Here is a 23,340-nt window from a genome sequence, read left to right as displayed (position 1 = left end):
ATTGAAGAGATATTAAGGGAAAATGAGAAGAGAATAGTGCCATTCACTATGATAGGAAACATAAAGGCTCATGTTTAGACTGAAAGGAGGGAAGACAATACCTTTTGACTCTTGGAGTTGAGCTGTCTCTGGGACACCCACGTGATACACAATAGGCTTTTGAATGTGAGTGTGTGAGTGTGTGTACATACACCTCCACTTTTCATTCATTATTAAAGCTTGCAAGACATCTGGGCTGGAGATACAAGTTGGAGTGCCATCAGCCTACAGGTAGTATTTAAAGCCATCAGTGTGGATGAAATCACCCAGAGAAAGTGTGGGCCCGGAGATCCGTGAGCCCAGGACAGAGCTCTGGGGCGCTTCAACTCCTCCAGTTGAAGGCTTGGATTCATGAACGTTCTCCAGACAACAGTGTGTGAAGTGAAAAGGGGTGAGGAAAGGGCCTTGGAGATCACCAATATTTAGGGGAGAATAGAGGGGCAAAGGTGCAGTAGCCAGAACAGGGTGTCAAATCGAAATCAGTAGCCTCAGATGCAGAGGTCAAGGAAGATAAGGACAGGAAACTCCATCCATTAGATCTGGCAACTGGGATGTAGCCCGTGAGGTCAGCGGAGTAGTGAGGGCGTGGTTTTCGGCTGTCGGAGAAACCTTTTCAACTGAATTGCAATTGGAGTAGCTGACTCAGACCGCAGTCTACGCGGCTTTCACACGCCGGCCGTAGCCGCGCGTGCGCACTCATACTTGCCAGAGGGCAAACAGGGACTTGGCGTTTCCGGACCCCGCGCACGCGCCGGCGAAGCCCACCTACTCCGCCCGGGGCCCTTCGCCGGCCTGCAGAGGGCGCTGCACCTCGGAGAGCCGGGGCTGGGCGCCGCTCTAGCCAGCGCCTGGGCTCGGTGGCGGGTGCTGCAACTCCGCGTCCCCGCCGCCGCCTCCCAGCGCAGGTGGGTCGGCCCGCGCGGGGCGGGAGTGCCTGGGACTGTGGGGCGGGCGGGTGGCTGCAGGCTCCGGGCGCGGAGTGGTTCCCACAGCCCAAGTGCCCCGGCTTGGGTTCGGCCCGGGCAGAGGCAGCTGTGGGCAGGGCCGCAGGAGTGAAAGTCCCGGTCCGGGTGGGCGCTTCCTCTGGACGTGCAATGCCTGTCCAGAACGCCTTAACACCCCGAGGGTCTCTGTCTCGGCTCGCGTGCGGCTTCCGCGGGATAACTGGAGGCCGGCCTAGCAGGGGCGGGGCTCCCATGATTGACACTTTTCCCCCTAGGTTTCACGGGCTACCACTGGATCCCTCCCCTATCCTGAACCCTGAGCCGACACCATGGTGAGAACCCAGAGCTCAGCCCCCCATTTCTGCATGCCCATGCCCTTGCCCCAGTGGTCTTGCCTCTCGATTTCCCTTCATAAACCTGGGGCTCTTTAGTGGGGATTCAGTGGGCCTGCCCATGCAAGACAGCCTGCACCCTTGCAACCTGCCTTTTGCCTTCCCGTGTAGCACGGCCGCCTGAAGGTGAAGACTTCAGAAGAGCAGGCGGAGGCCAAAAGGCTAGAGCGTGAACAGAAGCTGAAGCTGTACCAGACAGCCACCCAGACCGTCTTCCAGAAGGTGGGGCCCTCAGATGTAGCCCTCTCTCTAGGTAGCCCCTTTAATATAGCAGAGAGGCCAAGAACTGGGCCTTACAGTCAGATTGCCTGGATCCGTATCTGGGTTCTATCACTTACTAGCTTAGCTGTGTGACCTTGAAAAGGTACTGAATCTCTGTTGGGCCTCAATTTGCTCATCTGTAAAATGGGGCTAATAATTGCACTTGCTGCATAAGGCTGTTGTGAAAATCAAATGAGAGAATATATGTAAACCCATGAAGCACTTTACATCTGTACATAGTACCTGTTGTATGAGATTTATAGAAAATTCTGTATTTCTATTTGTGTTACTTAGTCCTGTAGTGGGAGAATGATACAATCTCTGACCCTGCTACCTATCTTCTCAGCGCCAGGCTGGCGAGCTGGATGAATCAGTGCTGGAACTGACAAGCCAGATTCTGGGAGCCAACCCTGACTTTGCCACTCTCTGGAATTGTCGACGAGAGGTGATCCAGCGCCTGGAGGCTCAGAAGTGTGTAGGGGTTCAGGGCCCCAGGAAGACGGCTCTAGCCCTGCCCCTGCCCTGCCTGGATCCAGTGATGGAGGAGGAATGGGGCAGCCAAGGGCATAGGCAGAGGGCAGTGGAGGGCTGGGTGCAGAAAGTCAGGTGTAAGCTGCGGTTGAGTGTTGGAGGGCCCTGACCCCCATTCCCTTCTGGGTGCAGGTCCCCTGAGGAATTGGCTGTTCTGGTGAAGGCAGAACTGGGCTTCCTGGAGAGCTGCCTGAGGGTGAACCCCAAGTCCTATGGTACCTGGCACCACCGCTGCTGGCTGCTGGGCCGCCTGCCAGAGCCCAACTGGGCCCGGGAGTTGGAGTTGTGTGCCCGTTTCCTCGAGGTTGATGAGCGGAACTGTACGTGCCTGCAGATTCTATCCCCACAGCCTTCACCTGCCCCACATCCTAGTACTGGGGTCTCAGTAAGGCCCAGAGTTGGGAGGGATGGTCAGGACAGGCCCACTGAACTGATGGCAAAAAAGATGATGGAGCGAAATGCATCCTCCATGGAGTGCATAGAGGTGTTTCTAGGAGCCTTCGAGGGAACTCCAGGGGTACCAGCCAGCGAGCTTCTTTTGCCCTGCTTCTGAGATGTGTTGTCACCCCTCCCCCAGTTCACTGCTGGGACTACCGGCGGTTTGTGGCTGCACAGGCAGCGGTGCCCCCTGCAGAGGAGCTAGCCTTCACCGACAGCCTCATCACCCGGAACTTCTCCAACTACTCCTCCTGGCATTACCGCTCCTGCCTCTTGCCCCAGCTGCACCCCCAGCCAGACTTTGGACCACATGGGCGCCTCCCTGAGGATGTGCTGCTCAAAGGTAAGCAGGATTGGGGGTGCTGAGGAGGCCTCTGCAGCACTGCCATTCCAGCTTAGTCCTGTTCCTGAACCTGCACTTGGATTTACGGAGCAGCTATTCCGTGCCTGGCTCTGGGGGGTACATAAGATTCAGTCCATGGCAGAAGGGAGCTCAAATGTCCAATCGGGAAAACAAAACTGGTATATGCAGCGGCTGTGCCAGGCCAGCATATAGTGAAACTAAGGACGGAAGTTACTTGGAGGAGGGGGTGGGATGTTGGGACCGCTAAGAGCCCACCAGGGTCCTAAGCACAGCCCTGGGCCTCCTTGACCCCCCCAGAGCTGGAGCTCGTGCAGAATGCCTTCTTCACTGACCCCAATGATCAGAGTGCCTGGTTCTATCACCGCTGGCTCCTGGGACGAGGTGAGCCGTAGGGGAGGAGTCTGGGTCTTGGGGGCTTGGAAGGAAAGGAAAAGGATTTAAGGAGCCCTAAGGCTGTGTCTTCCTGCCAGCTGACCCCCAGGATGCTCTGCACTGCCTGCACGTGAGCCGCAACGAGGCTTGTCTGACTGTCTCCTTCTCTCGACCCCTCCTGGTGAGTCCTGCAGCTTTTGCCAGAGAGTATCATGGGCCTCGTGCTTTCGGGGCTGACAGGTCTGTTTTTGTCCCCTGTGCCAGGTGGGCTCTAGGACAGAGACCTTGCTGCTTATGGTTGATGAGTCACCCCTGGCTGTGGAGTGGAGGACCCCAGATGGCAGGAACCGGCCCAGCCACGTCTGGATATCCCAGAATTGGGGGGACGCAGTGGGGAGCTGGGGCAAGGCTATGGTGGGACAGTCAGAAAAATGGTATGGCCAGGTATTTCCTTGACCTAGTGCTCCCACATCTGTGACCTGCCCAGCACCTCGCTCAATGACCAGCTGCCCCAACATACATTTCGTGTCATTTGGACAACAGGCGATACTCAGAAGGAGTGTGTGCTCTTAAAAGGTGACGCAACCTGCAGCTTCCACCCCTTGCAGCATCCCTCTTCCCCTCTTCCTCTCATGGGTGTCCCCTCCCTGCCCCTATTCTTTCTTTCAGGCCACCAAGAGGGCTGGTGCCGGGACTCGGCCACGGATGAGCAACTGTTCAGGTGATGACAGGGAAGCACACTGACAGGAGGGGGCTGTGGGCTCTGGGCATCAGGCAATTGGGGCGGGAGGCTGGGGACTCGGTTAGATGGTCGCAGCCTGGATATGGGGGTGGCAGTACCTGAGGGCTATGAGCATAATAACGCCCACCCCTACCCCACTCACCCTCAGGTGTGAGCTGTCAGTGGAGAAGTCCACCGTGCTACAGTCCGAACTTGAATCCTGTAAGGAACTGCAGGAGCTGGAGCCTGAGAACAAATGTGAGGTCCCATTCCCTAAGATCCTGCCCCTCTCAGGAGGCCCCTTTCTGGGAGAGCGGGGCGGGGGAGGTTTGGGAAGAGCAGGAAGGGTCTCAAGAGGATGGGAGCAGAGGAGGGTCCAGAAGAGCCGGTCCCTTTCCCGCCCTCTTCTCAGGGTGCCTGCTCACTATCATCCTGCTGATGCGGGCGCTGGACCCCCTCCTGTACGAGAAGGAGACGCTGCAGTACTTCCAGACCCTTAAGGCAAGCTGGGGCTGGGAACAGGCGAGGGGGTGGCCCTGGGGGCAGGAGCAAGGCAGCTGCCACAAATTCCTTGCCGGCCCCATCCCTGCCAGGCTGTGGACCCAATGCGGGCAGCATACCTGGATGACCTGCGCAGCAAGTTCTTGGTAGAGAACAGTGTGCTCAAGATGGAGTATGCGGAGGTGCGCGTGCTGCAACTGGCTCACAAGGTGTGGACTACGTGTGCTTTCCCTGGGCCCTCCCCTCTGGGCCACCCTTCCTCATGGCCTGGCCAGCTTTTCTTTCCAGTCCTCGGGCTTCCGCTGAGGTCCTCTCTGTCCAGCCTCACCACACTCTTGGCTTTGCCTTCAGTCTCAGGTGCCTTTCTGGCCATTTCCTTTTCTGTTCATTGGAGCAGAGCAGTATCTAAAGCCTGAATAATTCCCAGAGATTCCTAACAAACTTTACAGACTATTTTTCTCTGTTTGTAGTTCTTCTCAGTCAATCTTTCTAACACATCACTGCAGCCCATCTCTGCTCCCACCAAACTGATGCCCTCAACTCACCAGGCCTGCTCCTTGCCAGTATCTGTGTTTCCCCCACCACTCTCCTCTGTCCCCTATACCTGTCCCCACTCCATCCACACCACTGGCCACCAACCCCAGTAACTCACATCTATCCTTGGCGTGTGTACTGTGGTGGGTTGTAAGGTAAGCTTCCCACCTGCCCCATCCTCTCCTCAGCTGAGGTCCCCATGGGCCTCTGTGGGGCACAGAGGGCAAGTGTCTGATAAATGATAGCTGAGGCCCCTCCCCACTGGGTGGTCTTGTCACCCCCTCCTCAGGATCTGACGGTGCTCTGCCATCTGGAACAGCTACTCTTGGTCACTCATCTTGACCTGTCGAACAATCGTCTCCGAGCCCTGCCGCCTGCCCTGGCAGCCCTGCGCTGCCTTGAGGTAAAGCACTTCCTCCTCCGTCACTGTCCTGAGTGGTCCTTTTCCTCTTCGTCCACCTCAGAAGTCTGCCCACCCTACAAAGAGAGGCCTAGGTGCTCCCAGCCCCTGCAGATGACCCCTGCTTGCCCCCGTCTGTCACAGCCTGACTGCAGGAGCCCTTCCATGCACTATCAGCTAATCGCCCTGGGGGCCCGGGCTGCTTGTCCCAGTCTCAGGCTGACAGCTGCCTGCCTTGCTTCCCAGGTGCTACAGGTCAATGACAATGTCATCGAGTCCTTGGACGGTGTCACTAACCTGCCCCGGCTGCAGGAGCTCTTCCTATGCAACAACCGTATCCTTTGTTCTGGGTGCCTTTCAGACAGCGGGCAGGGTGCGGTGCCACACTGGGAAGGGACAGACAGTGAGCAGGGTGGCTGCCCCGATGAGGGGCTTGGGGAAGGGGCTCTGGCAGTCTGAGCTCAGGAGAGAGGATAGCCTGCCTTGCAGTAGAAGACTTCTGCGGAGGGGAAGTGCTTTCCTCAAGCCAGTTCCCAAATGGACAGGCTGCAGATGTTCCTGGGTACTATTTAAAAATCAGGTAGTTTCATATTTAAAAAACCAGGAATTCTGGTTCCTCTAAAACTTGGAAGTTAAAGCAACCTTTGGCCCGCATTTGCACTCACCAACCCTTAGTCATTGCTGAGTCGTGGATGCCTCTATAGCCAGACAACCTTCCCCTTGGCCGTTGTCTGCACCACTCCTTCTAGTACCACACCCAGCCTGCCCCTCGTCCTTGCTGCCTAGCCCATGTGGGCAGGGGTTGCAGTCCCTTCCCAGGGCCTTGCTCCCTCCAGGAAAGCATGTGAGATGTCCGTCAATCAGGCTGCCAGGCAGCCGTCCTTGCTCTTGAGGGAAAACAGTGATGGGTGCCTAGGAGTAGATGGATCTGAGGAACCTGCCAAGCTTTCCTTGACTCTCCTGCTCAAGGTCTCCAGCAGCCTGGAGCACTCCAGCCTCTGGCCTCCTGCCCCAAGCTGGTCCTCCTCAACCTGCAGGGCAACCCCCTGTGCCAAATAGTGGGCACCTTGGAGCACCTGGCCGAGCTGCTGCCATCAGTTAGCAGCATCCTCACCTAAGAGACCCTGCCCCCACCTTTGCCCTCTAACTTATTGGGACTGAATAAAGATTGGGGAGGCTCCCTCAGACTGCTAAGCTGCTGCTGCCACCGCCACCACCACCATCACCATCACTTCTGCCACCTATTCTGGAAAAGAAAGGGAGAGAGGGTGTGTTGACTCACCCCATCTACTTTCATTTTATGCTCAGTCCTGCCGTTCCCTATCATGGAAACCAAAATCATGTTTGGGGGCAGAATCAGACAGAGGGCTGGATTTGAGTTTACCTTTCTGTTGGGGCTGGGGCTGGGGCTGGGTTCCATGCTGGGGTCGGGTTCGAGGTCAGGTTCTGTTTGGGGCTGGGCTACAAAGCAGCTGTAAGTTTCCAACTGGAAGGGCTCATAAAAGTTTCTCCCATGACCCCTGCTTCTTCCAAATGCCCTCTGCCCAGGGTCCCTGGCTCTCATTCACCACAGTAGAGAAAGCTGTTCCCAGGAGGAGTAGGTGAGGGCACCCTTGCTCCACCCTCTTAGGACAACAGTACCCATCTCATGAGTAGCATTCTGTGGTTGAAGAGCCCTTGAAAATACTTGATCCCATTTGATCTTCATAAGCTCTCAGGGATGGATGATTAGGCCCATTGTACTGACGAGGAAACTGCTGTTAAGACCCACCCAAGAGTGCTGAGCTCCTGTGCTGGAGCCAAAGCTGTCTGTACACCTTGGTCTGGGATTCTAGACTCATGTTCTTGCTTCTGTATGGGTATGGGATGGTTGGGCAGAGACTGACCTCAGCTCCCTGAGGTACTGAGCCAGGTGCCCTCCCAAAACACACGTAACATACGTGTGCACACACCCCTTGTCCTGACTTTGAAAGCCCTGAGGCCCTCAAACCTCCTGGAGGAAGGAAAGGGGAGTGACTCAAGGGTTAGGGCACAGAGTCACACCTGGCTGGGTGGGGAAAGAGAAAAATTAATTGAAATGAGAGAGTGTGACAAGGCATTTCCTTGTTCCCTGGGAATCTTCCTGGGCCCACTGTCCACACACACACACCTGGACTCTCAGGGTCCTGCCCCTTCCTGTTTCCCTAAGTGGTGAACAAACAGCCCCTAAGCAAAGTCCTCTGGCTGACCTGCCTCACATCTATCTGCGGTTTCTATTTCCACTGTGTGTTGTCTGAAAGTGTTTAGGTGGGAGTAGCCCCCCTGCCAGGACTGGGGCTTGGAGCTGGACAGGAAAAGGTCAGCGTAGGTGGAGGGCTCCCTGCCAGGTCCTGGATCCTCTGTCCCCACTCCCTGAGGCACCTCCCTGCCTGATGCATCACCAAACTCCTCAATCAGCTTCTTTTTGGCTTCTTGCCAACCCTGTTTCCACTGTCCTCTGTTTAGTGGTCAGTGGGCAGAGCTGGAACCCCAGTGGGATGGAGGGAAGAAGCCCCAAGAAGAGGGCCCCAACCTTTCTGTAGAACTCCCAAGAGAGCCTAGCTGACGGTGCCTGGCCTCCCCTTTGCCTTGGGGTTCTTCTGGTGGCAGCCTGGTGTTTCCTCTGTGCCAGGGTGGAGTGGTGATGCACACAGGGCAGGTGCCTGGAGCCGGTTGGTCAGGATTCCCAGGAAGAATTCCGAGTGAGAGAACCCGGGACTCCCGCTGACCAGACACTCCTCTCAGTGAGAGAAGAGGGTACTCTGCAGCCTGGGGAGGGGGCCTCAGGTCCCACCCAAGTCTCAGAGTAAGGTCTAAGCCTACCCCAAAGCCCCAAGGCTGGGGGGAGAAAGCAAGAGATTGCTTCTATTCCCAAACTTGGAGGGACACAGGAGGCTAGGGGCAGCTCACTCATGCCAGGGGCTGTGGAACAGCTGGAGGAAGGGGAGGGACAGATGGGTGGGGTGGGGTGGGGGTCAGAGGATCTCGTAGAGCCTGCAGGTCATGGGCTGGCTGGTGGAGCCAGTCTGAGGGCCAGGCTGCTGATGTCACCAGTCTGCAGCTTAGCGTCCAGGGACCTCCTTGGGCAGGACCAGGCCCATGGGCCAGTTTCACAGGGCTGAGCCTGACCTGGGCTGCGTGAGAGCCTGGCATCAGGGGCCTATGAGAGCACAGGCAGGCAGCCCCATCTTGGGAAGAAAGGGTCTGCTGGATAGGGGTGTGGGTGAAAGGGGCTCTCTGCCCCATTGTCCTCCGGAGAAGGGGCTCCTTCAGCACCCAGTCTAGCAGTAATCAGCCTGGTGTGGTGTCCCACCAAAGCCTGCCGCTTTCACCCCAACTTCAGCCCTGACAGACCCCACCCCCTCCCTAGCCCCGCCTGCACCATCTCGTTTCCATCATTCCTCAGTTCCTCGAAAGGGAAAAGAGATTTAAGCCCGTCATTTCCCGCCCCTACCTCCAGAGACAGCCCCCAGGGGCCGGGCCTCTTACCCGCAGGGAGATGGAGCAACCTCGCTTCCCTTCTTCCCAGCCGCCGGCCCCGCCCTTCCCCCCTATTAAACCATATACTGTCCCGCCCCACACCTTCCACTTGTGCGGCGGCGTCCAGCGCGTCCGTCCGGTCCCATCAGTCCCGACCTGTTCCACCCGGGCCGCGGGACTCAGCGCTGCCCTCGCCAGCACCGCCTCCAGGTGAGAGGCACCGACGGGTTGTGAGGTGCTGAGCCCCACGATGCCGTCTGGGGGGCCCGCGCGCTCAGATCGGCCCCAGCCGGGCGGCGTTTGGGCTCGTCGGAGCTGGCGAGCCCAGCGATGCTGCCCCGACGCTGGGTTCCTGAGCCCCGGGGAGCGCGGGCTAGGCAACTACGGTGCCCCCTACTCCCCAGTGCTCTGCACCGGGTTTGACCCGACTTGGACCCCAAGTTCCGCGCCTGTCTTTTGCAAGGAGCCTTGGGTGGGGAAGCTCTGCTAAGATATTGGTCCTCCAGGCGATCAGCTGGTGGATGGACCTCCAGGCTGAAGAGCCGGCAGGTGGAGGGAGCAGGCCAGAGTTGGTCTGAGCAGCTGGGTCTTGAGGCTGTGACAAGTGTCCACACATTTCCTGGGATGGATTCTTCAGGAGGTTTCTCTATTGGGCATCTGGTTTAGTGATGTCTATGTGGGGGTTAGAAGGGAAAACTCTTCTGCGGTGTGGGAAGTTTCTCTAGGTGAGTCGGGAAGGTCTCTGAATGGGTCTGGGGGAATCTCTGGTCAGGATCAGGTCATCTCGGTCATCTGGCTGAGACCAGACAAGCTCTCTGGATGGTGGGTTTCTGGCTGGGCTGGCTGAAGTGTTCTGGTAAAAGGAGGTCTGAGAGGGTGACCGGAGCCTCCCTGCCTCTTCCACACAGACATGATGGATGGTCCACGTTCAGACATGGGCCGCTGGAGTGGGAGCCCCTGGCAGCCCCCTGCCACACCTTCCCCAGAGCCAGAGCCGGAGCCAGACAGACGGTCTCGTCGTGGGGGACGTTCTTTCTGGGCTCGCTGCTGTGCCTGCTGCTCCTGCCGGAGTGGGGCAGATGATGACTGGGGGCCTGAGTCTGGCTCCAGGGATCGAGGGGGCCGAAGACCCGACCGTGGCTCAGACTCCCGCCGGCCTATTTCCCGGGGCAGTGGTGTGAATGCAGCCGGAGATGGCACCATCCGAGGTGAGGCTGGCCTGTCCACCTTAGCTGAGAGTTGGAAGGCCTTAATGGGCACTGAGACTCATCCTGGCATCTCTGGGGGCCTGGGAAGCTTATGATGGAAGCCCCTGGGCTTCCCATGGGGCCTCACTGATCCGGAGCTGTGGCTTTGCAGAGGGCATGCTGGTGGTGACCGGTGTGGATCTGCTGAGTTTACGCTCAGATCAGAACCGCCGAGAGCATCACACAGATGAGTTCGAGTATGATGAACTGATCCTGCGCCGTGGGCAGCCTTTCCACATGGTCCTCTACCTGTCTCGGCCCTATGAGTCCTCCGATCGTGTGACCCTGGAACTGCACATTGGTGAGTAGGGCCTGTAGTGGGAAACGTGAAACTGGGTTGTGGGGCTGGCTAGCTAGCAGGGCCTCCCAGCCCTGGTATTGGGGTCAAAGGGATGTCTTTGGCCTCCTCCCTGGCCTCTGCCTGATAAGGCAGGTGCAAAAGTGTGTGTCTTTAGGGGTGTGTCTCAGGGAGGGTCTTGGTATCCTCTTTTTCCTAAGCCCATCCTCTTCAAAGCCCAGGGGCATCTGTCTCAATATGCTTTCTCCTCAGGTGCTTGTTTCAGCATTGCTGCCTCTGTGTGTCTTTCTTTCTGGGGCTGCTCTCCTTCCCCAGGATGTGGCTGGTTCTTTCTACTCTCTCTGTCCAACTCTGTCTCTCTCTTTCCTCTGTCCCCATGGCCCAGGGCAGGTACCTTCCTCACCGCGTTGCTTGGTGGCCATTGACTGTCCAGGCTGGTGATTACGTTGCCGCCGGGGGCGGGCGACTCCTCATACCCTTTGATTAGGGCCTGGCCTTGCCCACCCCAGCCTCTAATTTCCCAGGTACCCCACCACCTCCACCAGGGATGCCCTGGGCTCTGGAAGTGGCAGACTCAGGGAGCAGGCAGGGCTGGCCTTCAGGATCTGGACTGCCCTTTCACATGAGGTGGGGGCATCTGGACCCAGACAGGGCAGCTCTGCTTTTCCAGCCCAGGATCTGGGACAGTCAAGCAGGCAGAGGGTGACGGTGGCCTGATCTTTCCTGCCCACCTCTGAGTTCAGTGTCAAGGGAACAGGTTTGGGATGTTGGACTGGGTTTCTGCCCTGGCATGTGGGCAAGTATCGGGTGGGGACAGAGCTGCTCTCAGACTGTCACAGACTAAGGCGATGGCCCATCTCAGGGACATGCACGCATTGGCTCATACGGATTCTGGGTGGGGCTGGGAGAAGTCCAAGGCTCCATCCCCCCCCCCACTTGGGGGAGGCCTCACCACCTAATTTCTGCTTCCTCCATTCCAGGAAACAACCCTGAGGTGGGCAAGGGCACCCATGTGATCATCCCAGTGGGCAAGGGGGGCAGTGGAGGCTGGAGAGCCCAGGTGACCAAGTCCAGTGGACAGAATCTGAACCTACGGGTCCACACCTCCCCCAATGCCATCATCGGCAAGTTTCAGTTCACGGTCCGCACACACTCAGACGCTGGCGAGTTCCTGTTGCCCTTCGACCCCCACAATGAGATCTACATCCTCTTCAATCCCTGGTGCTCAGGTGAGTCTGCTGGAGTCAGGAGCAGGTGATACACAGAAGAGGCTTCCTTTCCTAGGATCTGGCTTGGTGCCTGGATGCATGGCCCTGGGAGAAGCTAGCCTCCCATTGTCCAGGTGAGGGGACCTAGGTCCAATGTAGAAAGGCGACCAGCTCAAGGTCACACAGCCTCACCCTTCTTGGTGAAGGGCACTGGTTACAGCCACCCTGCTGTCGCCATCTCTGTCCTAGTGCTTTCAGGCTAGAGGCATCCCTGTTTTTCCTCTGTGGACATGAGTCCTGCAGAATTGGCCCAGGGGCGGGTGGGGCCCAGGGAGAGGGCTGGAGGGAACCAGGCATGTGTATTTTGGGGACGCAGAGGACATCGTGTACGTGGACCGTGAGGATTGGCGGCAGGAGTACGTGCTTAATGAGTCTGGGAGAATTTACTACGGGACTGAAGCACAGATTGGCGAGCGAACCTGGAACTACGGCCAGGTACGGCTGGCCAGGGCCCCATGCACTCGGGGGAGAGAGGTTCTGGCCTAGGGATCGAGCTTGGCTCCAGTGGGCTTGGTCATCTCTGCCCTCCTTCCTTCCAGTTTGACCACGGGGTGCTGGATGCCTGCCTGTACATCCTGGACCGGCGGGGCATGCCATACGGAGGCCGTGGGGACCCAGTCAGTGTCTCCCGGGTCGTCTCTGCCATGGTGAGCACCCTTGTGGCTCTGAGCCCTACCGTGTGTCTGCCTGCTGACCACCTGACACCCCACTCCTGCCCTTTCTGATTCCTCCAGGACCCCAGCCCTGACCTTGCCCTTATAAAAAGGGTACTGTGGGTCTCATTCCTCCTCTCCCCTCACTTGCCTGCCCCCCCACCCCACCCTTCCTGGCTCCTGTCCCAGCTGTTGTGGAATGTGGGGCCAAACCCAATACTTGGCACACCTAGGATTCACATTCCTCTGTCAGACAAGGACTGGGGGGGCGGTCAGATGGCTCTAGGAGGTATGGGTGGGGCTTTGGCTACTGGCTAGATCCTGAGGCATTTAGGGGTGAGGAGTGTTTGCAGGGTCAGGGGCTGGGCTGGAGACCACATGGCAGGTCCTCAGCCTCTCCTCCACTCCCCCCACCCCATCCTGTCCTGGACAGGTGAACTCCCTGGATGACAATGGGGTCCTGATTGGGAACTGGTCTGGCGATTACTCCCGAGGCACCAACCCATCAGCGTGGGTGGGCAGCGTGGAGATCCTACTCAGCTACCTACGCACTGGCTATTCTGTCCCCTATGGCCAGTGCTGGGTCTTCGCCGGTGTGACCACCACAGGTAGTGGAAGGACTGGGACAGGAGTGGCTTGAGCCCTACAAGGGGGAGGGAGGGAAGCCAGGCTCCACCTGCATGAGCCTGGCTCAGCTGTGGCTGCAGTGCCAGGCAGGTGGGGGTGGATGGTAGGCTGGCCTTAATTATCATTAATTAATGTTAGTAACCAGAGAGAGGCCTAGAGGAGGGGAGGGAGAAGGGATAGGCAGGGACAAGGCCAGGTAGGTGGCCTGGCTTCCTCTCATCCCTAACACACCCTGGCTCAAAGGCCCCTGACCCTAGTGACCCCTAACCCATCTTGGCCACCCCAGTTGCCCTTCTCCCCCTGATGCCTCACCTGCCCCCCACTGCTGCCCTGGCCCTGGGCCCTGAACCTCAACCCTGGCTCTTCCACAGTGCTGCGCTGCCTGGGCCTGGCTACCCGTACCATCACCAACTTCAATTCCGCACATGACACAGACACGTCCCTCACCATGGACATCTACTTTGATGAGAACATGAAGCCTCTGGAACACCTGAACCATGATTCTGTTTGGTGAGTCTGGGGCTGGGGCTGGGCTGCCCATCCTGCCAAGGCACTGACCCGAGACCTGGACACCGAGGGGGCACTGAGGGGGCCCTGATGGGCTGCTCAGACCCAGCACTCCCTCCACGCCCATCCAGGAACTTCCACGTGTGGAACGACTGTTGGATGAAGAGGCCGGATCTGCCCTCTGGCTTTGATGGATGGCAGGTTGTGGACGCCACACCCCAGGAGACCAGCAGTGGTGAGGCGGGGCCCTGCCTGGCTCCTGTACCCCACTTTGGCCCCCTCCCCATCTCCCCAAACTGGGTAACAAACTCGGGTGTCAGCATGGGACTTGGCCTTAGAGCCAGGTTCTTTAACTCCCATAGTTCTTTAAATGGGCTTATCAGTCATGTGGCCTTTAGTTTATTTTCACCTTTCTGCATAACTCTATGCCTAAGTTTTATTGATTTACTTATAATGGTTAATATACTCAGATGGTTCAAAAGTCAAAAGATTCAAGAGATTTCAGTGGCAGGTGTTCCTATCCCAACAAATCCACTATTCTCATTTGCTTTTTTACTTACATATCCTGGAGATGATTAATTGAAGGACCCTTTTTATTTATTTTTAAAGTTGAAAAAAGGTGATTGTCCTAAGTAATACATGCTTGAAAGGAAGAAAAAGTATAGATTGAATAACATAAAATGGAAATGTTTCCTATTCTCTCTCAGGAGGGTGTAATTTTGTTTTAAGTAAATGTCTAGGTCCCACCACAGACGTGATACATCAGACATTCCAGGGAGAGAGTCTAGGAATCTATATATTTGGAAGTTCCCCTGGTAATGCCCAAGCTCAGCTAATTTAAGACCCACCCCACACCCTTATGGGACGGACACGTGGGAAATGGTGGCCCAGAGAGGTGGAGTGACTTTCTCTAGGACACGGAGCATTAGGTCAGTAGCAGAGCAAATTCAGTCCATGACTCCCTCTCTTCTTGACACGTATTCTCACTTTCACCAAATTCCTCTCGTCTATTCCATTGAGTAATAGGTCCAGTATAGAAAAAAATTAGGGTTCAGATAGGTTCAAAGAGGAAAGCAGCCCCTTCCCAGCCCTAAGAGATAACAACTGATGACATAACCTCCTAGTCTCTTTCCCAGAAAACACGTTTCTTCAAAAATTAGACCTGCTGTACACTCTGTTCTCAAACAGGTCCCTCCCCTTCCCACTTTAACACTCCAGCCCCAGGCAGCCAGCCAGCCCCTCATGCTGCCTTCCTTCTGCCTCTCCCGTCTTCACCCTGGGTCAATTTGCCCTCACCTAGCCTATGTTCCTCCTCTGGTCTCTGGCCAGACCGCTCCCTCTCAATCACCTCTATGAACAATGCCCCCTGAGTTGAGCAACCTAGCAATGCTTGCGGTGCTAGAACAGCCTATCCCAGGACACTGGGAGAAAGAACTGAGTTCCGGTTCCCACTCTAGGAAGTGGTGGGGTGGGTGACAGGCAGGGGCTCTGGGGCCAGCCAAACCCACACCTGATTCCAGCTTGATTCCATCTTAGGTATGTCATCTTGGGCAAGTCCCTTACATCTCTGGGGGTTTGGTGTTCTTGTTTGTAATATGGGGATATATGTACCATATAGGGTGGTTGGGAAAATCAAATGAGAAATTATATATTAGAGAGACTAGCAGCATGCCTGGGCTGTAGTAGCTACTTAGTAAATACTAGCTCCGTCCATTCTCGTGTATCCAGCTGTCTTGTGAGATCTTGGCATCTACTTTGCCTCACTGAACCTCAGTTTCCCCATCTGTAAAAGGAGACCATAGTGAGTGTCAAGTGTTTTCTAAGATTCTTTCCTGTTGGGTAACCCTCACTTACTGTTCCGTGTCCTCTCCTGCCAAGCCTCCTCCCTGTCAGCCCATCTTCTCCAAAAAACCCTCCTGAGCACAATGAGATCAGACTCTGTTCCCCACCAGCTCCCCCTCCCTCCTCCTCACAGAGAGGACACAGTGCTAAGAGGTTGTTCTGGATCTTTCTGGAATAGTGGCTGCGGTGTCATTGATCTCCTAGCCAGCAAGCAGAGCTACCTCAGGCTCTGGATTTGTCTTGATGTAGGGGGTCCTGACCTCTGGGGATCACGGACAGCCAACATCCAGCTTCAGCCAATGGAGAAAAAATGTGTCAATGATTTGGTTAACAAGGCAGTATTGTCCCAATTGTTGGCCCCACCCCACTCCTGTCACCCACTGCCTGAAGCCAAAGGAATCAAGCTCTTCTGTTAGCCCTCCCTGGGTTAGACTGGGTGGCAGCTGACACCAAGGCAGTGGGCACTGGACTTGGGTGGGTGGGCCTCTCCCCAGGATCTGAGGGTCCCCCTCAGCCTACTTGGATCTCTCACCTCTATCCTGCCCTGACTCCCCTAGGCATCTTCTGCTGTGGCCCCTGCTCCGTGGAATCCATCAAGAATGGCCTGGTCTACATGAAGTATGATACACCCTTCATTTTTGCCGAGGTGAGGGCTATGTTTCACGTGCCTTCTTGGGCAGTCTGGAGGACCAGAGCACTGGCATTGGTCCTGGGTTCTTTGGTTCTGTCTTCACCGCTGACTGACCAGCTGTGTTACCTTGGGCAACTCACTCATTCTAAGAGTCTTAGTTTCCTCAGCTGTAAAAGAGAATAGTAATGGCTGCCATGCTTCCTGTACTCAGGATCAAAAGAAATAATGGGTATGAAACTGCTTTACAAGTCATAAAGTCAGCGAACGAGCATAAGGAATTACTGTTATTAATGCCAAAGTGCTTTGCGAGGAGCCTCCCAGACCAGCTTTTTCCCGGCTCACCGGCCTCGCCTGGCTCAGCTTAGAAAGTCTCCCAGTTTGGCTCTGCCAGGAAGCTCCCAGCCTTTGGACCTAGCCCTCCCTGCAGTTCCAAGGGTCAAGGGAAGGCAGCTGGGGTTAGGTCCAACCTCAGATGCTCTAACTTGCTCACTCCTGCTCACCCCCATCCCCACTCCCAACAGGTGAACAGTGACAAGGTTTACTGGCAGCGGCAGGACGACGGCAGCTTCAAGATTGTGTATGTGGAGGAGAAGGCCATTGGCACACTCATCATCACAAAGGCCATTGGCTCCAACATGCGGGAGGAGGTCACCCACATCTATAAGCACCCAGAAGGTACCATCCCCCAAACCCAGCCAGTTCGGGCCCACACCAAGCATTGCTGCTGAGCACTCACCCACCTCAACAGTAGTGGTAACCTCACCCTCGACCCTCAACCCCCAGGCTCAGAAGCAGAACGCAAGGCCGTGGAGACAGCAACCGCCCATGGCAGCAAACCCAATGTGTATGCCACCCGGGACTCCACTGAGGACGTGGCAGTGCAGGTGGAGACCCAGGATGCAGTGATGGGGCAGGACCTGACGGTCAGCGTGGTGCTAACCAATCGCGGCAGCAGCCGCCGCACTGTGAAGCTGCACCTCTACCTCTCAGTCACCTTCTACACTGGCGTCACAGGACCCGTCTTCAAGGAGAACAAGAAAGAAGTGGTGCTGGCGCCAGGGGCCTGTAAGTGCTCCTTCCTCCACCCTGCCCCCTACATGGCCAGGCCCCCGGGGCTGTGGACGTGGAGACTCCAGGCGGCCATGTCTGGGGAAGTGGGCCTCAGTGACACCATGCCTCTTCTCCCCAGCGGACCGTGTGACCATGCCTGTGGCCTACAAGGAATACCAGCCCCATCTCGTGGACCAGGGGGCCATGCTGCTCAACGTCTCGGGCCACGTCAAGGAGAATGGGCAGGTGCTGGCCAAGCAGCACACCTTCCGTCTGCGCACCCCGGACCTCTCCCTCACGGTGAGGGCAGCTGGCTGGGGCATGAGGGACGGCCAGGGGTGGAGGGAAATTGAAGCGGAAGGGGACAGGGCACTAAGTCAAGAACGGGCTGATCTGATGAGTAGTCCTAGGAGGAAAAATTCGGGGATTGGCTTTGGGCTCTGGGACCTCAGTTTCCTTACCTATGAAAGTTTCCTCCCCGATTCTATGGTGGCTTCAGGTGGGAAGTGACTTGGAGTTTCCTCTCTGGCTTATGCAGAACCTTCTCTCAGGGGCAGAAATGTGGGACTCAGGGAAGTTTGATCCCTCTCTGGTGGAGTGTACGGACTCCATGTGTTTGGCCAGGGTCTCTGACATGGGGGTGGGCCTCTTTCTCTCAGCTGTTGGGAGCAGCCATGGTTGGCCAGGAGTGCGAAGTACAGATTGTCTTCAAGAACCCCCTACCTGTCACCCTCACCAACGTCGTCTTCCGGCTCGAGGGCTCCGGGTTACAGAGACCCAAGATCCTCAATGTTGGGTGAGTCTGGTATCTCCTCCTGCCCCTGCCACCACCCTTGCCTGCCTCCTGGGCTGCTTCCTAGGCTGCCTCCTGGGATGCCGTAGGTCCCAGCTTTGTCTCCTCTTTCAGTCATGATGGTACCGTCTGTCAGGGCCCAACAAAGCAACTCGGGGCGAGCCAGAAATACCTCCTGACTCAGATCAGTCCAAGCAGAGTTTAAGGAGACTTGCTGTGCCCATAGTGCTGTGCTCGGTGTCCCCCCCTTGCCTTGCCACCTCATTAGGGAGCAAAAACTTTACATAGGAATCATTAGCAACTCATCACTAACATTGCCCATTGCTCAGGAGTTGACCAGGTACTTCCAGGAATATTTTCTCATTGGGAGACCACAAAAACCCTTTAAAGTATGTTAGAGACCATCATATAATTAAAAGCAAAGCTTTGAGATCCTAAAGACTTGGGTTCAAGTTTCAGCTCCGTCACTCACTAGCTATGTGCCTTGGGCAAGTGACTTATATCCTCTAATCCTCATTTTTCTCACCTGTAAAGTGGGGCTAACAGCAGTACCTGGCTCAGAGGGGCGTTGCGAGAATTAGAGGAGCTGATGCACATAAAGTGCTTAGCACAGTGCTTGGCACAAAGTTAGTGCTCGGTGGGCGTTGTCACTTTGGTTATTGCCACCATCACCCCCACTTTACAGATGGCGAAACTTGCGTCACAAGGTCTCACAACTCACACGGACCAGACCCTGCTCTGCCCGCGTGGTGCTGACCATGCGCACACTCTCAAGCCTGTTGCTTGGTTTGTGCCATGAGGGCTGAGCAGCGGTTCCAGAGAAGAGCGTCCCACACCCCAGGTCCTTACTAGGCCGCCTGGGCCTGATCCTGGGCCAGGCGAGGCTCTGGGCCAGTGAAGGCTCACACAGTGCTTGTGTTCTTGGGCCTGTTCTGTCAACTCTGACACAGACCCACACAAGCTGCCCTGTCCCTCGCCAGGAACAGCACAGAGGGAAAGCAGAGAAGGCCAGAAGCTGACCTTTAAGATCAGCTTTCTGGGGATAGGGGCATGCTTTTTCCTTTTTAGACAAAGAGTGCCTGAGGGAAGGCCATGGCCCTGTGAAGGGGCTGAGTCGGGGGAAGCAGAGGGTCCTTGCCCACCCTGCCTACCCACCCTCCACACACACACACACACACACACACACACACACACAGACAACAGGCTTTGCCCGATGGTAGCCTCCACTTTTGCTAACAGGCCAAAGTTGAAAAGGTTGTTTTCCTGATCTTTGCACCAGCCTGGACCCTGGATGATGTCATACGTCACAAAGGAGCGCTTTCCCCATGTTGCCCTACAAGGGTCTCTGGCAGCTCAGAGAGTGCAGCTGGGACGCTCAGATAGCTTACCCTGCAGCCATCTGTCACCTGCAAATGATAGACGGAGGTTCCCCTGTTCTGAGGGGTCCCAAGAGCTGGACTCCCCTCAGCAGCCCCACCAGACCTTTGAGTCTTGCCCCCGCCTGGGTATAAGGAGAGGACAACCGAGATGAGCATGGAGACCTCTCCATAGTTGTAGGGCTTGTATGAATCCCCCTCCCCCCACTTAAAGACTCCAGTCTCCCCACTAGTAAATGAGAGGGTTGGATGATGGTTTCTCAGGGTAGTTCCTCCTTGGACATCCTGTGGCTCCTCAGCTGCTGTCAGCCTAGGCCAGGGCCACCAGGACAATTGAGAGCCTGGAGGGGGAAGTCCCTGGGTTGTTGGTTCGGATATATTGGATTCCAAGATAGGTGTTACTTTGCTCTCATTTACACATCAAAGGCTGTGGTATGGAACCCCATTATAGTATAAGGTGTGCCACACTGCTTGGTGACGAGCCATTATTTAATAAACATTCCAGAACTTACTCCTCCAGATGGCTGTTGTCACCACCAAACCAGTCACCAGGAGAGGCTGGAAGTCTGTTCCAAACCCTTCTTGGGAATTTTCCCCAGAGCCTGAATCATATTCTCCAGAATGTCCCTAGGGTGGCCTTCCTGTGTATGTGGGGGGTGGAGGGGAGACAGGGGTTCGACTTTATGGAAACAGTCCGAAGCCATCTAGAGTGAAAACTAATGAATGAGGTGGGTAATGATGACTTTTTCTATCAGAAATGAAACTTGCCTGTAAAGGAGGGACAGGGTATGTGTATGAGAGACTAGATACTCATAACGTTATGTATATAGTATAGTTTTCAATGACTCTGAAGAAAAATCCCAGAGGAGTTTTAAAAAATGTTTCAGGCACTGGCCACATGGCTGAACAATTACAGAATTGAAGGACAGTGCTAATTGGGATGTTTAAATTCTAGTATCCTTGTCAGGGAGTTGGTTTCATTGCCTGTGCTCATTGCTACAGACACATTCCAGCTTTAGCAGCTGACGTGTTCAGCTTAAACTCGCAAACAAGAGTGTGGCAAAGGTCTCACCTGACATTAAGACCAGAGCAGGGAGAGCTCTTGACATCCCTCGCTGGAACCTGGGAAGCAATTTATCTAGAAAACAATGTTATAAATAAAGGCTAGGTTCTGAAATAGTGCAATTCAATTATAGTATCGGTCAAATAGACTTTTGAAGGCTGGTCTGAGCCTAAGCAACTTAAACTTTGTATCTGGAAAAGTGGGCACAAATTAAAAACACAAATTTGTAACTAGCCAGAGTATAGCCTACCTGACTTAATTTCTAGTTATTTGTTATGAAAGGAAGTCTAGCAATTAAGTCTATAGCTTAACAGTAGGATATATAGAGAGGGTGCCAAAAACATGTATACACATTGTAAGAAAGGAAAAGTATTAAAATTGTAATACTCAATATGTACCGATAACAAAAGATGAACACAAGTCCCATTTGACTTCTGCAATTAAAAGAGGTGCTCAGAATGGTTACCATCAGCATCCAGACACTTTTGATTACAGTGAACTACCGCTTGAGCAGCGTTGACCAAAGTGTCCACTTGTATACATTTTTGGGCACCCCCGGTATATATCTCCCTGCCTTCCCCTGCTGCCCTCCTTCATGGAGCTTGGAGGCACCTTCAAGATCTGATCCCACCTCCTCATTTTACATTCGCTTCCATTTTACAGACCAGAAAGTGAGGATCAGAGAAGTTGAATAACTTGTCCTAAACCACACAGCTAACAGTGGTAGAAGAAGGAATAGAGTGGTCCGGGGACCCCCTACCTTTGCAAGCAGGTTCCAAGCTAAATCTTTTGCCCCAAGAGAACTTGTCCTTGAAGTTGGGGTGTTGGTTCATTCCCTTGGAGGACAGGGTGGAGCTCCAGAGAGGGTCTCTAAGGCAAGTTTGGGTTGAGTAGGGGGCCAGAGGTAAGGGTTGAGGCAGAGGCAGGAAAGGACAGATGCTAACAGGCCTGAGCAGATGTGATCTAAATGCAATCACAGTCAGTATATAAAGCACAGGTGCAGCTCGCTGGAGGCGCTCAGGGAAGGGTGAGATTCATTTTCCTGAGGGCAGGAGGTGCTCAAGGGAGCCCTCCCTGAGGAGGTGATGTGAGCCTGTAGCAGCAGTCAGGGCAAAGCATGGAAACGGAGGCGGTTTCAGGGAAGGGAAGGAGCCCAGCGGGGCTGGTGGGCAGGAGTGGTGGGGGGTGACTAGGCGGTGGCCATGCAGGTAGGCAGGCTGAGTCACAGGAGCCTGTGGGTCAGGTCAGGGTACTGCATTCTCATCCCATAAGCACCCAGGAAGCCAAGCCCTTGAAGGGTTCAGTTCAAGTTCGAGTGGTTAGAGAATAGAATGGAAAAATGACACAGGAGGCAAGGAAGCCAGTTAGAAGGCTGTGAAAATGTGATTCCCAGAGGGGTAGTTTGGGAATAGATTTTCAGAGATCCATGAGGAAGGGAGAAAATAAAGGCACTGTAGTGTGTGTGTGTGTGTGTGTGTGTGTGTGTGTGTGTGTGTCAATTTAAAGGTGCCAATTGTCTGTTCTTCGGAAGGACTTTCCTTTTTTTCTGAGATAACACCTTTCTACTGTTTTGGGGTATTAAAATGTTCCTTCTTTGGAAAGATGATTGTGACAGAGGATAATTTCCTTCCACTTTCCTTCTTGGCAAAACTGAAAGTATTTGGCAATACTGTGTTGAGTCCCACCCCAAAGTCTACATTTGACATTTCCTTGGTCTTGGAAACCCCAGGTGGGGTAGGGATGGTCTGATTAGGGAGGAGCTGGTGGAGGGAAGGACGAGGCAGGGTGGCAGTTTTGTCCAGATGCCTGTGGGAGGGGGAGGGAGGAGTCCCAGATGACGGGGAGATTTCTAGCTCGGGCAGCTGTGTGGGTTGCTACTGATCTGGTCGTGTGGAGGCGGCCCTGGGACTCAGGCTTTGTCCTGATCCTGGGTCTGGGGACTCCAGCTGAGCCCAGAAATGCCTAAAGGGCTCCACCTGCTGCTCCTTCCCTCCTTCCTGGATGCCCCATCAGTCCTTACTCCCCACTCCACCCCAGTCACCCCAGGCTCATGACCTGTCTGTGTTCACAGGGACATTGGGGGCAACGAGACAGTGACACTGCGCCAGACATTTGTGCCTGTGCGACCAGGCCCCCGCCAGCTCATCGCCAGCTTGGACAGCCCACAGCTCTCCCAGGTGCATGGTGTCATCCAGGTGGACGTGGCCCCAGCCTCTGGGGGCAGGGGCGTCTTCTCAGATGCTGGAGCTGACGGTCCCTCAGGAGAGACCATCCCTATGGCTTCTAGAGGGGGCGCTTAGCCCTGGGCCAGGAGCAATGAGACTGGAGTCAGATGAACAAGGACACTGCCATAAGACACGGCTCCCCCGCAGAGCAGCACTCCAGGGGCTCAGGTGGAGAAGCTGCGACACCTGGGGACGGAGCCAATCTTCACTTGCAGTGGGCAGCACAGATGGTAATAAACTGTTTTTCAAAGAAGCTGCTGTTCTGTCCATCTGTCATCTATGCTGGGCCAAGCAGTGTGAACCCACAGTCTGTCCCAGGGACGTCCATGGCATTTCTGGTTCTGAGAAGCATGGCTGACAAGTCAGCTCAGCAGCTCAGTAACTCTTGAGATCAGACCTGCTTAGTGTCTGGGCGGCCTCCAATCTCATCCCACCTCACGCTGCTTCTCCTGACCAAAGCCCTTCTGAAGCCCCCTGGGTTGGGGTGGGAATGTCCCCCTTCCATGGCACCCATTGTGGGAGAGAAGGACCCAAATTCCCTTTTGTAGGCACATTTTGGGGTGAAAATAGGCTGAAGTACTCTCTGAGCAGCAAAAGCCACTTCCTAATGTTTATATTCAAATACCCTTGTCTAAGAATTTTTATAAAAGTAATACGTGTTCATGAAGTGTTGAAAATTAAGAAAATACACAAAATTGTAAAGAAGAAAATAAGAATAATCCTCAACCATCACCATGTTCAGAAAAGAACGGTTGACAATTGTGT

At 55.1% G+C, this 23,340-nt stretch overlaps 2 protein-coding genes across 3 annotated transcripts; both read left to right on the top strand.

The window, feature by feature from the left end:
- Nucleotides 1-737: 737 nt before the first annotated feature.
- RABGGTA (Rab geranylgeranyltransferase subunit alpha) lies at nucleotides 738-6,682 on the top strand. The gene is made up of 17 exons (XM_019714466.2): nucleotides 738-944; nucleotides 1,259-1,315; nucleotides 1,487-1,597; nucleotides 1,983-2,107; nucleotides 2,300-2,487; nucleotides 2,745-2,948; nucleotides 3,267-3,350; nucleotides 3,440-3,522; nucleotides 3,606-3,707; nucleotides 3,812-3,917; nucleotides 4,011-4,062; nucleotides 4,232-4,320; nucleotides 4,475-4,563; nucleotides 4,656-4,772; nucleotides 5,387-5,500; nucleotides 5,744-5,831; nucleotides 6,467-6,682. Exons 2-17 carry the CDS (start codon nucleotides 1,313-1,315, stop codon nucleotides 6,613-6,615), a joined length of 1,704 nt encoding a protein of 567 aa, XP_019570025.1. The 5' UTR covers nucleotides 738-944; nucleotides 1,259-1,312; the 3' UTR covers nucleotides 6,616-6,682.
- On the top strand, nucleotides 6,668-22,828 carry TGM1 (transglutaminase 1). 2 transcript variants are annotated; one of them, XM_074328079.1, is made up of 15 exons: nucleotides 6,668-6,765; nucleotides 9,904-10,203; nucleotides 10,355-10,543; nucleotides 11,521-11,769; nucleotides 12,125-12,243; nucleotides 12,348-12,455; nucleotides 12,895-13,069; nucleotides 13,460-13,598; nucleotides 13,727-13,830; nucleotides 15,995-16,083; nucleotides 16,590-16,743; nucleotides 16,852-17,133; nucleotides 17,258-17,418; nucleotides 17,778-17,914; nucleotides 22,422-22,828. In XM_074328079.1, the coding sequence occupies exons 2-15, from the start codon at nucleotides 9,906-9,908 to the stop codon at nucleotides 22,648-22,650; spliced, it is 2,433 nt and encodes an 810-aa protein (XP_074184180.1). In that variant the 5' UTR covers nucleotides 6,668-6,765; nucleotides 9,904-9,905; the 3' UTR covers nucleotides 22,651-22,828. The 2 variants fall into 2 exon arrangements, with proteins under 2 accessions (XP_074184180.1, XP_019570026.2); XM_019714467.2 differs by lacking the exon at nucleotides 6,668-6,765 and adding an exon at nucleotides 9,097-9,205.
- Nucleotides 22,829-23,340: the final 512 nt, after the last annotated feature.

The sequence above is a fragment of the Rhinolophus sinicus genome, linkage group LG03 (assembly GCF_036562045.2).
Source record: "Rhinolophus sinicus isolate RSC01 linkage group LG03, ASM3656204v1, whole genome shotgun sequence".
NCBI classification, from domain to species: Eukaryota; Metazoa; Chordata; class Mammalia; order Chiroptera; family Rhinolophidae; genus Rhinolophus; species Rhinolophus sinicus.
This window is presented reverse-complemented; position numbering and strand designations above follow the sequence as displayed.